Below are 12,463 nucleotides of genomic sequence, written 5' to 3'. Positions count from 1 at the left end.
TCACCCTAAGACTTCATTTAGGATTCCAGTCCACCTCCTCTGACCCAAAACCTAATTAATCTGAGGAATCCCTCAGGGACGGCTCACATTTATTTCCCCATAAGCGAACCCCCTCCGCCTCCTCAGACTGCTCCCGGAGCGGGGCGGGGCGGAGGCCCGGCCCCTCACAGCAGCGTTACTCCGTTGTTAGGCAACGGCCGTGCAACAAGCGGCTCCCGCACAACGCCCCACCGCCCCCACCGGGCACACAGGGCACACAGAGGCCAGGCCAGGCCAGGCCAGGCCCCGTTCCCCCGTTCCCCCGTTCCCCGCTCCCCGCACCGCCTGCCGGGCCCATCCCGTTCCCCGCCGCTCAGCCCCGCGGAAGACAGCGAGGCCGCCCGCTCGCAGCCCGGGGCGGACGCTCGACCTCCGCTCTGCGGAGCCGGGAATGGGGCAAAACGGAGCGAGGCAGCACCGAGCGCTGACCCGCCCGCACCGCCGCTCACCGGCACACACAGCCCCGTCCGCCTCCCGCGCCGGTCGCCACCTCCCCGGAAGCCGGCGGGCGGCTTTCTGCCGTCCCGGAGCTCATTCTCGCTAGCGCCGCCTGTCGCCGCGGAGGACCCGGCCCGGCCGCTTGGCCTCCACCTCCCGGCTTCCCCGGGCCTGCGCGGACCGCAGCAGCTCCCCGTTCCGCCCGGCGAGTCGCGGCCTGGCTCGGGCCGCTGCGGCTGCGGAGGGGTTGGGCGGAGCGGGCGCGGGGCGCGATGGCGGCGGCGAGCGGCTCGTCCGGGAGCGGGATGGCGCAGAAGACGTGGGAGCTGGCCAACAACATGCAGGAGGCGCAGAGCATCGACGAGATCTACAAGTACGACCGCAAGCAGCAGCAGGAGATCCTGGCGGCCAAACCCTGGACTAAGGAGTGAGAGCGGGGCCGTGGGGCGGGCGGGAGAGCGGGCGGCGGGGCCGGGGGTTGAGGCGAGGCGAGGCGAGGAGAGGCCCTGAGCGCTAAATCGGCCTCTGTCCCGCCGCAGCCACCATTACTTCAAGTACTGCAAGATCTCGGCGCTGGCCCTGCTGAAGATGGTGATGCACGCCCGCTCGGGGGGCAACCTGGAGGTGATGGGGCTGATGCTGGGCAAGGTGGACGGGGAGACCATGATCATCATGGACAGCTTCGCTCTGCCGGTGGAGGGCACCGAGACCCGCGTCAACGCGCAGGCGGCCGCCTACGAGTACATGGCCGCCTACATCGAGAACGCCAAGCAGGTATGCTGCGGTGGGGGGGATATGGCGTTGCTCTTAACTTCTTGCTTTTGGAAGTCTTAAGTCTGAAAGTGCAGTAAAATTCTCAATTGCGGAGGGAGGGTGGTCCTCCCTCTCTGCCCCAGTAATGCCACAGCTGAAGTATTCTGTCCAGTTCTGGGCTCCTCCGTTCAAGAAAGACAGGGAGCTTCTGGAGAGAGTCCTGCAGAGCGCCACTAAGATATGAGGGTTCTGGAGCATCTCCTGCATGAGGAAAGGCTGAGAGAGCTGGGACTGTTCAGCCTGGAGAAGGCTGAGGGATCTCATTACTGTTTATAAATATCTAAAGTGTAGGAGTCAAGTGGACACAGCCAGACTCCTTTCAGTGGTATGCAGCAACAGAATAAGAAGCAACAAAACAAATCTGCAACACAGGAAGTTCCATACAAACAGAAGGAAGAACTTTATCATCAGAGTGATGGTGCCCTGGAACAAGCTGCCCAGAGGGGTTGTGGAATCTCCTCTGAAGATATTCAGAACCTGCTTGATGTTTTCCTCTGACCCACTATAGGCAATCTGCTTTTAGCAGAGGGGTTGGGCTAGATGGTTATCCCCAGAAGTCCCTTCCAATCCATACAACTATGTGATTCTGTGAAATATTAATCTGCTCTGTGGCTGATGCAGAAGCTGACATGGCATATGAGCACTTGCTGGCTCAAATAAGCACTGGAATCCCTCAGACTGTCCAAGCTCAAATAGTTTGAGGCCTAGTTTACCCTTTGATTTGTCATTAATCCTTAAAGTATTTTAACTCAGCTGAAATTAGAGGGTCCTTACATAGTGTAGATAAAGGTACAACTATTTAGGTTATTTTGGAGAGGTGTCACAGCTTTCTGTGGGTTTAAGGACATTTAACTAAATTAGGTTGGATCGTGACTTCAGAAGAGAGTAAATACAGCCCAAAGGTAAGGATGTTCTAAGGCCTGTGGTGGGTTTTTTTGTTGTTTTTCGTTAACTTATCACGCTTCTTTATGAGAAAATTTCTAAGTGATCTATTTAACGTATTACTTTAATATATTATTACTTATATTATTATTACTTTAATATATTATTAAAGTAATGATTTATTGTATTCTTACTGAAAAGTATAGAAAATGAAAGGGTGTTTATATCTGAAGATACGTTTGTACTACCCAGTTCTTAGGTAGAAAAATTGTCTTAAGTATAGAGCATGGCATCGGTATTTACATGTACGGTTAGTTCATTTGACTTTTAGAACAGCCCAGGTTTATATGGGAGAATTCATGATACGAAAATAAAGCAAAAACAATAACTCAGCTTTACTGGAGCTCTGACAGTGCGTCCTGGCTGCTTCACATCTGAGGTTGGAAAGCACTTTGTCCTGGAGTAACTCTTTTTAATGTTAGATTACATGTTGATAATAAGAGCACTCTGCATAAGTGCTCTACAGAAGCTAATGTTGCAATTACTTGCTCCTCCATAGGCAGGATCTGATGATAAAATAGTTAAAAGAAAAATGTTATTTGTTTCAACGACTCAAATGTTCAGTTGGGTAGATCGTGTGTTCTGTCCCTCTTAATAGTTTCCAGATTTAACCTTCCTGGTATGCTCAGTATTTGGCAAAACCAAGCAGCTGAATGCATTGAACACACTGCCATGTAGGATGTACATAAATCCTTTCACTCAATATTGATCAGCCAGTACACAGTTCTTGGCCAGTTACAATAAACTAGGTGCGCTGGCTGTTTATTCACCGTGATTAACAATCAATTTTGATTGGTTTTGTTTGTTTGTTTGGGGTACTTGCTGAGATATCCCGGAGTATTATTTGGGAACTTCTTTTATAGTTAAGCAAAATAAAGTGCATGTTGAATATTTCAAGTTAGCATACAGGCTGTGTATATTCTTTTTATCCTCTTGCTGCGTTGTAGTGTGCTGGAAGGCTCAGTAGAGGGCAGCCCATGCTTTACGAATGAGGATCATCACTGGATTTGTTTTCCTTCACTGCTGTTAGGTTGGTCGTCTAGAAAATGCAATTGGCTGGTACCACAGTCACCCTGGCTACGGCTGCTGGCTCTCTGGGATCGATGTCAGTACTCAGATGCTTAATCAGCAATTTCAAGAACCCTTTGTAGCAGTGGTGGTAAGTACTGTGTGATGGCTGCGTAGCAAATTGTGTTGAGAGGGAAATAACTTCTAGATTTTTGTCCATGTTATGGCCTAGTAACGTGTATTTTGCAGGATGGAAGTGGTAGATCTAAATCTTAAATTATTATCGCTCCTTTTGCATTTCTAGTTATGTGCTGGTCAAACTGGTAGTCTTGTTCATTGAGACCATTTTTGCTTCATTGCTCCAGAGGATGCTGTGCTGTACAAATCTATATGCTGCTCTTAGTTTGAAGTTGGTACTTGTGCAAAAAATGCATTAACAATCCATATTCAGCCTCTTGCAGTGTAGCAGAAATCTGGTTTTGTTCTTTTTGTTGCTTGTTCTGAAGGAATGAGTAGATTATGTTCACACAGTTCTGTTGCTTTGAACCTGAAGTGCTGTTTAATTGAAATGAGTGACATGGTCTAAGGTAGAAGATTCTAGAAAGTCTTTGAAGAAAAGATCTGAAGAAATTGTTTGGGCCATTTCAAGCTGCAGATCACATTTTAAATCCAAAGAAACCTTACTTTAAGTACAGCTTGTGCAACTACTGCTGCTGAAGGAAACAAATGATAAAAGACTGAAATTAGTCAGAAAGAAGGAATATGGGTAGTGTTAGCATTCCATTAGACAAGGACAAATCACCCTAGAAGTATTTCTACTGTATGAGTTTCCCCATGTTATGACAATTAAATGGATTCAGAACATTCCCTTTAGGACTTCTTTCTGTTTTCATTTATTCCTTTCTCTTTTCTTTCTTTTAAAATGAGGCAGAACATCAGTAAGTTTATTCTCAAGGAGATTCCTCTGCAATTCTTCTCTCTATTCCACCAAAGTACAGCAGGTCACAATATCTTTCTTAGCTTTAGTAGGACTGTGCTGTGTTGAAAGATTAAAATGTAGATTTTTATTCTGGCTCATTGCTTGCTCTAAGTGCAATTTCTTTTTAAGTATTTGGGAAAGGGATGAAATGGATTTGCAAAATGGTCCCTAGAAAGCTATTGATCTTTAATTGATAGAGTCACATGCCAATGGATGTCAACTGAAAAAATACTGTTTATGACTAAACAAATAGAATTTGCACTAATTAGTTCCTGAACTATGATCACTATTAATTGTAATAGTTCATTCAATGTTACATAAGAAGCATTACCTGTATTTTTTACAGATTGATCCAACAAGAACAATATCTGCAGGAAAAGTAAATCTCGGTGCATTTAGGACATATCCTAAGGTAAAAGCTTAAAATTATGTGTAGTGTAATCAATAACCTCTCTTTGAGTAATTGATCGGTGCTAAACATTAGTGCATCTGCTTCGCTGTATCACTGTGCATTCATAATGACTTGATGCCGTACTTGTTATTGTGTGAATATTGATTACATTTAGAGAAGTTGACTTCTAGGATGTTTTTAATAGATTTTTGTCAGTCTTAAATAGACTCTCTAGAGGAGGGAGCTTTCCTGTCATTCATTAATGTATTTATCTTAATTTTTTTCTAACATTTTTTTAGACCTAACATACTAGTAAGATTTTCTCTCATATGTTGTAACCTGCTTTTCATTGGAGCATTTGAAACACTCTGTAATTACCTCTTTCAGGTAAACACTATGAATATTCAAAAAAAAAACAACCCAACAACCATAAAAAGAGGTGAATTAACATGGAAGGGTTAGGCTAAAAACTAAGGATTCACCACAATATTGAAGATCTGGACCTCCACATGCAGTCTTATGGTTCTACTTCTGACACATACAGTTGTGCTCTTTTATTTCCATCTAATACAGTTTAAGTATAATTGGAAGTTTGATTCCCAGTTATCATTGACTTATCAAGAACATTCATCTGTCATTCAGTAAAACTGTAATCAGCAAGAATGTTTATGGGGCATTCCAGTTTACATTCAACATTATTTTAGAGCTGAAAAATATGCACAAGCTCAACCTTGAACAATTTGTGTTTCAGAAGAATATTCAGCTGTGTTGGCAAAAGCATTTCATAAATGCCATATTTTGAGCAGGGAGAAGAATCCTGCACCTGGAAACCAAATCCTGTGTAGAAAATGCACATTGGATGGGTATTTGAAGGGAGTCCTTGGATCATTTTGCAAGCAGATCTTGCCTAGTCAATAGCTGTGAGGGGCAGCACTTTAGACAAATAAGTAGCTTAAGTTTTATGTCTCTCTAGGGCATATGCAGGGCAAACATGATTCTTCCCACTTCACTTACCTTCTGTCTTCCCTCCAAAAAGGACCAAAATCACTTCTCAGAATAGGAAAAGAAATCTTGCATTAGAAGCTCTTTACTACTTTGATCTATTAAAAGATCCAATCCTAACTTGGCACCCTGTTCGCTTCTAACACTTTTTGACAGACCTGCAAACATAAAGACTTATAGTAAAGCGAAATGTAAACCTGAGATGCAAGAAAATTCCAAATTTCAGGCTAGTGGGGGAAATGTCATCTTCTTTACAGAAGTGTTTTCTTTGCATAAATCACAATTTTTGTGAAATGCTTTTCAAGAGCTTATTCATTCCTTAACAGTCCCAGATGTACTGTGTCATCTTTGCCCTTTCTTTGTTTAATTGTAGGGGTACAAACCTCCGGATGAAGGTCCTTCTGAATACCAAACTATTCCACTTAATAAAATAGAAGACTTTGGTGTTCATTGTAAACAGTAAGTAACATAAAAATTACTGACTGCAGCATGAGTTCTCAGTTTTTGTATTTAGTCTAATGATTCACCAAAAACTGCATTTCTTGGTGTGTTTCAAATCATGGCATTATTTGTTGCATTAGTACTGTTGATTTTGTGGAAAAGCATGTCCTTTTTCAGAAGATCTTCTACGGGGGAACAGTTTTAAAGATGAGGTTTCTTTTAACCTGGTTGAAAGAGCTAGCAGTTGTTTAACTTATAAGGAATAGTGCTTTCTTTGGGCAAGGAGTACAAAGTCAGATGCAGATTTAGCAGCAGGGCTGCTCTTCTCAGTAACAGCAACTGTGGTGCATACCTTTATACTGTGTCACCGTTAATGTGGCTGCAGGTTTTCAATCATATTGTTTCTTTCCTTGGTGAAGTGGAGCTGCTTCAAACGATAATATCAGCAACAGGAAGAATTACTGCTTTTTCTCTCCTGATGGAGAGAATACATTTCCATGTATTTTAAAGGCAGTTTAATTTTAACCATTCTCCTAGCACCCTGTCACTTGTTCCTCGCTTCATACATACATGTACTTACATGGAAAAGCATTTGTTTTGCCAGGTCAGTCCCCTGATCTGATCCAATTTGCAGCAGTACATATGTTCTTGCTGGTTAAGCTAAGGTAGAGGCAGATGATGGAGATGCAGTATTTGGGAAGATTCATAGAGTAGCTTGGGTTGGAAGGGATGTTAAAGACCATCCAGTTCCAACACCCACAGGCAGAGTTGCCACCCACTAGCTCAGGCTGCTCGAGGCCCCATCCAGCCTCACCTTGAATGCCTCCAGGGATCAGCAAGAGAAAGATGGGATTGCTCCTTCCATGCTGGTTTTGATTCCACCTTCAAGTGTTTGACGAGCCCTGCAGTTTAAGGAACTGTGTACAGAAAACTTCTGAGATCTCACTGACACCGTGTAGGTTCATGGATGTGATGTAGGCCGTTGCCTGTTTTTTTTTCCATGGTTTTGGTGCATGGATATCTATTTGTAGTGCATTTATAGCTGCATGCGGAGTTGGACTCTCAAGATATCAAGAAATTATTACAATTGAGAATTGATTTTCCTATCCAAACTGAGAAAATTCCAGAGCAGTGGCTACACAGAAATCTTTTTAGTAATGAATCTGTCGCTTCAGAATAGTGCTTGTATGGACACTGCCCATAAACGTTGGTATATATTAACGTATGAGTGGAAGGTGTGTTTTATCTTTATTTGAAGTGGTCAGTTTGGGAGAGTTCATTTGCTTATTTGGGGGTTTTGCTGTGGGATTTACTGTTGGTTTTTTGTTGCTTTTTTTCCTTCTTTAAGTTGGCAGTGCTTAATATTTACCATCATAACCTTCATCTCAGGAAGCTGGCTTATCGTACAAGCTATTTCTTGCCATCCAAAGAAAATATTTTCCAGTCTTCCCTAGGGAAGAAACAGCAGTTAGGGAAAAAGATGGAATTTAAACTGGAATTTTGGCACATTACTGAACTACTGATTGCAAATGATTAGAATGATGGCTTCCTCTCAGTAGTATGGGTAGTTGCACTACAGATTTAAAATGTAGCCAATTTGAATGATGGTCCTCTCTATTTGATAGTCTAGTCACTACTAGTTGTTTCATAGTAACAGTAACTTTGCATAGAAATTAAGCAATGATATGTTTATTGGTAGCTTTCTGAAGAGTTTAGTGATCAAAATAAAATCTAGCATAACTTGAATGTTGCTGTAATTCATCTACACAGAGCTCAGCTTTCTGTCTACGTAGTCAGATCTTATGAATTGCGTAGTACCAGCAAAGTTTGACTTTAAAAACAAGTATGGTATGACAAAATTATTTGTCCGTTAGTAACATTTACTGCTATCAAATGTTCCTAATTGAATTAGATCACAAAATTAGTGATCTGCTATTAAAAAATTACAGTATTGAAGAGCCATAGAATCACCAAGGTTGGAAAAGACTTCCAAGGTCATCTAGTCCAACCATCCTATCACCGATAGTTGCACTAAACCATGTCCCTCAGTACAACACCTTAACACTTCTTGAACACCTCCAGGGTCAGTGGATCCATAGCCTCCCTGATCAGCCCATTCCAGTGCCTGATCACTCTCTTGGAGAGGAAGTATTTCCTAACGTCCAGCCTGAATCTCCCCTGACACAACTTGAGGCCATTCCCTCTAGTCCTGTCACTAGTTAGATGGGAAAGGAGGCCAACCTCCACCTCACCACATCTTCCCTTCAGGTAGTTGTAGGGAGCAGTAAGGTCTCCCCTGAGCCACCTCTTCTCCAGACTAAACAATCCCAGTTCCTCCTACCACTCCTCATAAGTCTTGTGCTGCAGACACCTCACCAGCTTTGTTACCTTTCTCTGAGCACACTCCAGGGCCTCAGTATCTTTCTTGTAGTGCTGAGTACAGAGGGACAAGCTTCCCTTCTCCTACTAGCAACGCTATTTCTGGTACTAGCCAGAATGCCATTGGCCTCGGCCACCTGGACACACTCCTGACTCATGTTCAGCAATGCATTGTCTGATACCCTCAGGTCCATTTCCTCTACAGAGTTTTCCAGTCACTCTGCCCCAAGGCTGTAGCACTGCCTGGGGTTGTTGTGGCCAAAGAGCAGGACCCAGCACTTGGTCTTGTTGATCCTCATCCCGCTGGCTTCAGCCCAGTTATCCAGCCTGTCCAGATCTGTCTGTAGGACCTTCCTACCCCCAGGCAGATCCACACTTCCTGCCGACTTGTGTTATCTGCAGGCTTACTGAGGGTGCACTCAATGCCCTCATCCAGGTCATCGGTAAAGATATTGAACAGGACTGGCCCTAGTACTGACCCCCAGTGAAACCATTTGTGACCAATCACCAGCTGGATTTAGCTCCATTCACCATCACTCTCTGGACCTGGCCTTCCAGCCAGTTCTTTACCCAACACGGTGTACCTAAGCCATGGGCTGCCACCTTCTACAGGAGAATACTACAGGAAACAGTGTAGAAGGCTTAGCTGAAGTCCAGCTAGCAGCCTTTCCCTCATCCAACAGGCAGATCACTCACAGGAGATCAGGTTGGTCAAGCAGGACCTGCAGTTGATGAACCCATGCTGGCTAGGCCTGATCCCCCATTTGTCCTGCTCATGCTGTATGATCTCCCTCAAGATGATCTGCTCCATAACCTTTCCCAGCACGGAGATCAGGCCTGTGGTTCCCTGGATCCTCCTTACTGTACAGTGCATCATTGGATTGTACAACAAGCATTTACAAAATTAACAGAAACACTTGCAGTCTCTTAAATAAAACAGCAGTATGTATAGGGATTGTGTAAACTTTTATTAAAGCTTTATATGAAATACTTGCAAAACATCTTGTAGAGTTAGAGTTAGAAGTGAAAGTAACTTTTATTGTTTAATACCTTGAATTTCTGAAGATATTTGCCACTAATAAAGACTTTTTCAGATGGATGTTATTTGGGTGTTAGAGCCAAACAAGATATATTTATATGGAATTTTGTTGTGTGCATATTTGTTTTTAAAGGTATTATGCATTAGAAGTCTCTTACTTCAAATCATCTTTGGATCGTAAATTGCTTGAGCTTCTGTGGAACAAGTACTGGGTGAACACTCTCAGCTCTTCTAGTTTGCTTACTGTAAGTACCATAATGTGCATAAATATGTATAAATGTTTGAATTCATAGCTTAGAACTCAGAAAGATAATTGTTTTCTTTCTCCTAAGAATGCTGACTACACCACTGGCCAAGTCTTCGATTTGTCTGAAAAATTAGAACAGTCGGAAGCTCAGCTTGGACGGGGCAGTTTTATGCTGGGTTTAGAGACTCACGATAAGAAATCAGAGGACAAACTTGCTAAAGCAACAAGAGACAGGTAAGACAATGAATACATGCATTCCTCCCTGAAAAGTGTTAGTTTTAAACTTTAATTATCAAGTCCTTAGTAGTAACTAACCAATAAAATCATATCCTGGAAGGCTATGGATAGGAATGAGAGGCTCCAGATATGACCAGTTCTTTTTGAAAGTTTGAGAAACACTTGTGTAAAACTTTCATTTAAAAATTAAGAACCGTTGAGGTTGGGATAGGGTGGGAAGGGTGAGAACCTTCGAGCATTGATAAAAGGCAGTAGCTCTCTTCTCCTGGACTGCTGGGGATTTTGTTGTTGTTCAGAAGACTGCAGAGCTCACTTTCTGTCGTTAACATAAGATGCCCTACATTGCTAACCAAGTTCCCTGGAATTGGCCTTTGTGTGTCTAGAGCCCATCAGTTTGCATTCAGAGCTATTGGCAACAGTGGCTGAATTGCAGTGTGTGACTTTTCTTTTCTGGACAGTTGTGAAGATTCATGGGGTTATGGGCACCCTGAACTTCCAAAACAGCTGAATATCTTTAAATAAAATGACAGTTTAGTTCGGTCTTTAGCCAACATTGAATTTATGCTTGTTTTTCAGCTGCAAGACCACCATAGAAGCTATACATGGATTGATGTCTCAGGTTATTAAGGATAAACTTTTTAATCAAATTAATATAGCTTGAAATGCATCGCTAGCTGATATGAATCTCCAAAGCAGAAAAAAGTTATGGTTTCTTTCACTTGGACTTGTTCAATTTGGGAAAGGGATCTGAAGTGGAAAATTATTCATTTAAATTGTAGTACTTTAATATTCCCCACCTGTCCGACCGGCTTTAAAGAACAAAACGTTCTGAAATGTAATGTAACTTTTTGTTCTTTACCATAAGACACAACCAGTTTTGAGACTTGCTCCAAAAGGAAAATAAATGTGACTTACTGGATTTTGGTCTGAATTATTTATCTCTAGTACCTAATTGTAATAAAACAGTTTGAAAAATGAACAAGTGTTTTGGGGGTTGAATTTTTTGGCAAACATTTATTACCTGTTTTTCTTACTGTTCCAAAGAAGCTTTCTGTCCACTTAGACTGGATAGGTGACCTATGCAGTATAAGAAGTTGGGATCTCATATTTACAGTGAGAGTGGTGAAGGTCTCTTCTCACTAGTGACGAGTGACAGGATGAGGGGAAATGGCCTCAAGTTGCACCAGGGCAAGTTTAGGTTGGATGTTAGGAAGAACTTCTTTACAGAAAGGGTTGTTAGGTACTGGAATAGGCTCCCCAGGGAGATGGTTGAATCTACCATCCCTGGATGTGTTTAAGAGCCGTTTGGATGTGGTGCTCAGGGATATGATTTAGTGTAGAGTTGTTAGAGTTCGGGTACTTGTTAGGCTGCGGTTGGACTTGATGATCTTCAAGGTCTTTTACAACCCGGGTAATTCTATGATTCTATGATTTTTGTTTCTATGTTTAACATTTTAATGCCATTTGTTTATCTTTGAACAAGTTATTAAATGTAATGGCACTGTTACTGGTTTAGTTTTATTGATCCAGCCAGAATAGGTTTCTTCACACCCTGATGGCAATATTCTAGTCCTAGCTTTACAGTTAAGATGAACCTTTTACATTTCTAGGCAGTCAAACTATAAACAGTGAAACTGTGAAACTAACATGAGACTCATACAGTGTTACTTTTCCTATTGCTTGTCGTGGTCACTTGTTGCCTGCAAAGGAACCTAATGAAAAAAAACCAATATCTGTGAAATATGAGTTAGCCTCATTTAGGGCCATAGATACTGAAATACATTAATCATCATTGTTGCCTTATAACTTGGTGCCGCTGCATGGCTGATGCAAGTTTGTTTTGGAGGCTTTCATACTGCATTTCAATAATTCAAGATGTTTGGATTTCTTTTATGTTTTTATCCTTAATCCTGAGTTTCCTGGGTTTGGGGTTTTTTTTTTTGGAATGTTTACTTTTGGGATAATTTATAGCATGCTTTATACAATATGCCATTATGCTTTATACCTTAAGTAACTAATATTCCTTTTCAACCTTAACTATGCCTTGATGTGGGATTTGTTTTTGTTTTGGTCTGGAAATTGTAATAGCTATTACTCATTTGGGGCTTTTCATTCAAACGGATTCCAGTGTGTTTGAAGCTAAGATGCAAGTTACACAATGGAAACATCATTCAGCAAGGAAACACAGATAGCCTGAAGCAGAAATTCATCAAGAGTTTTAAAGCAGCAGCATCCAACAGTTCAGGAAAAATACTTAAAATCGGAGCTAGTCAAGATTAAAATGGGGGACAATTTTGTTTCTTCCTACATAGCAGTGGTGGTGGGAGGTGGGAGAAAGATGATGTGGTACTTCATTATTGAAAGCTGTTCATTTTCCTGAAAATGGCAAGGGCAAGCATAATACAAAAGCAAATGAAACGGCTAACCTTTATCTTCTTTTGGTTTTGAGCAACATGCGAGTTGTTAAGTAGTCATTTGCCTCACATTCACATCAGGCTGGAAGAGCTA

The 12,463-nt window shown here is 42.2% G+C and overlaps 2 protein-coding genes across 3 annotated transcripts in view; one reads left to right on the top strand and one right to left on the bottom strand.

Annotated features, from left to right (window-relative positions):
* CSPP1 (centrosome and spindle pole associated protein 1) overlaps positions 1-578 on the bottom strand; it is a 43,281-nt gene extending 42,703 nt beyond the window's left edge. Inside the window, exon 1 of one of the 2 annotated variants that reach the window (XM_015855674.2) lies at positions 489-578. The gene's annotated coding sequence lies outside the window, so the exon portion shown is untranslated. Of the gene's footprint in view, positions 1-4; positions 97-488 lie in introns of those variants that run through there. The other variant, XM_032442753.1, reaches the window with a different exon arrangement.
* On the top strand, positions 383-10,934 carry COPS5 (COP9 signalosome subunit 5). Its single transcript, XM_015855678.2, has 8 exons — positions 383-904; positions 1,017-1,251; positions 3,263-3,391; positions 4,566-4,631; positions 5,986-6,071; positions 9,605-9,716; positions 9,804-9,952; positions 10,532-10,934. Exons 1-8 carry the CDS (start codon positions 750-752, stop codon positions 10,614-10,616), a joined length of 1,017 nt encoding a protein of 338 aa, XP_015711164.1. The 5' UTR covers positions 383-749; the 3' UTR covers positions 10,617-10,934.
* Positions 10,935-12,463: the final 1,529 nt, after the last annotated feature.

This window comes from Coturnix japonica, chromosome 2 (genome assembly GCF_001577835.2).
Source record: "Coturnix japonica isolate 7356 chromosome 2, Coturnix japonica 2.1, whole genome shotgun sequence".
Lineage (NCBI taxonomy): Eukaryota > Metazoa > Chordata > Aves > Galliformes > Phasianidae > Coturnix > Coturnix japonica.
This window is presented reverse-complemented; position numbering and strand designations above follow the sequence as displayed.

Bases quoted from the DNA above. Each gene is read 5' to 3' on its own strand.
- COPS5 (XM_015855678.2), top strand. From the start codon at position 750: ATGGCGGCGGCGAGCGGCTCGTCCGGGAGCGGGATGGCGCAGAAGACG. The intron at 905-1,016 runs GTGAGAGCGGGG...GTCCCGCCGCAG, and splicing joins GCCAAACCCTGGACTAAGGA to CCACCATTACTTCAAGTACT. The intron at 6,072-9,604 runs GTAAGTAACATA...TTGTTTTTAAAG, and splicing joins TTTGGTGTTCATTGTAAACA to GTATTATGCATTAGAAGTCT.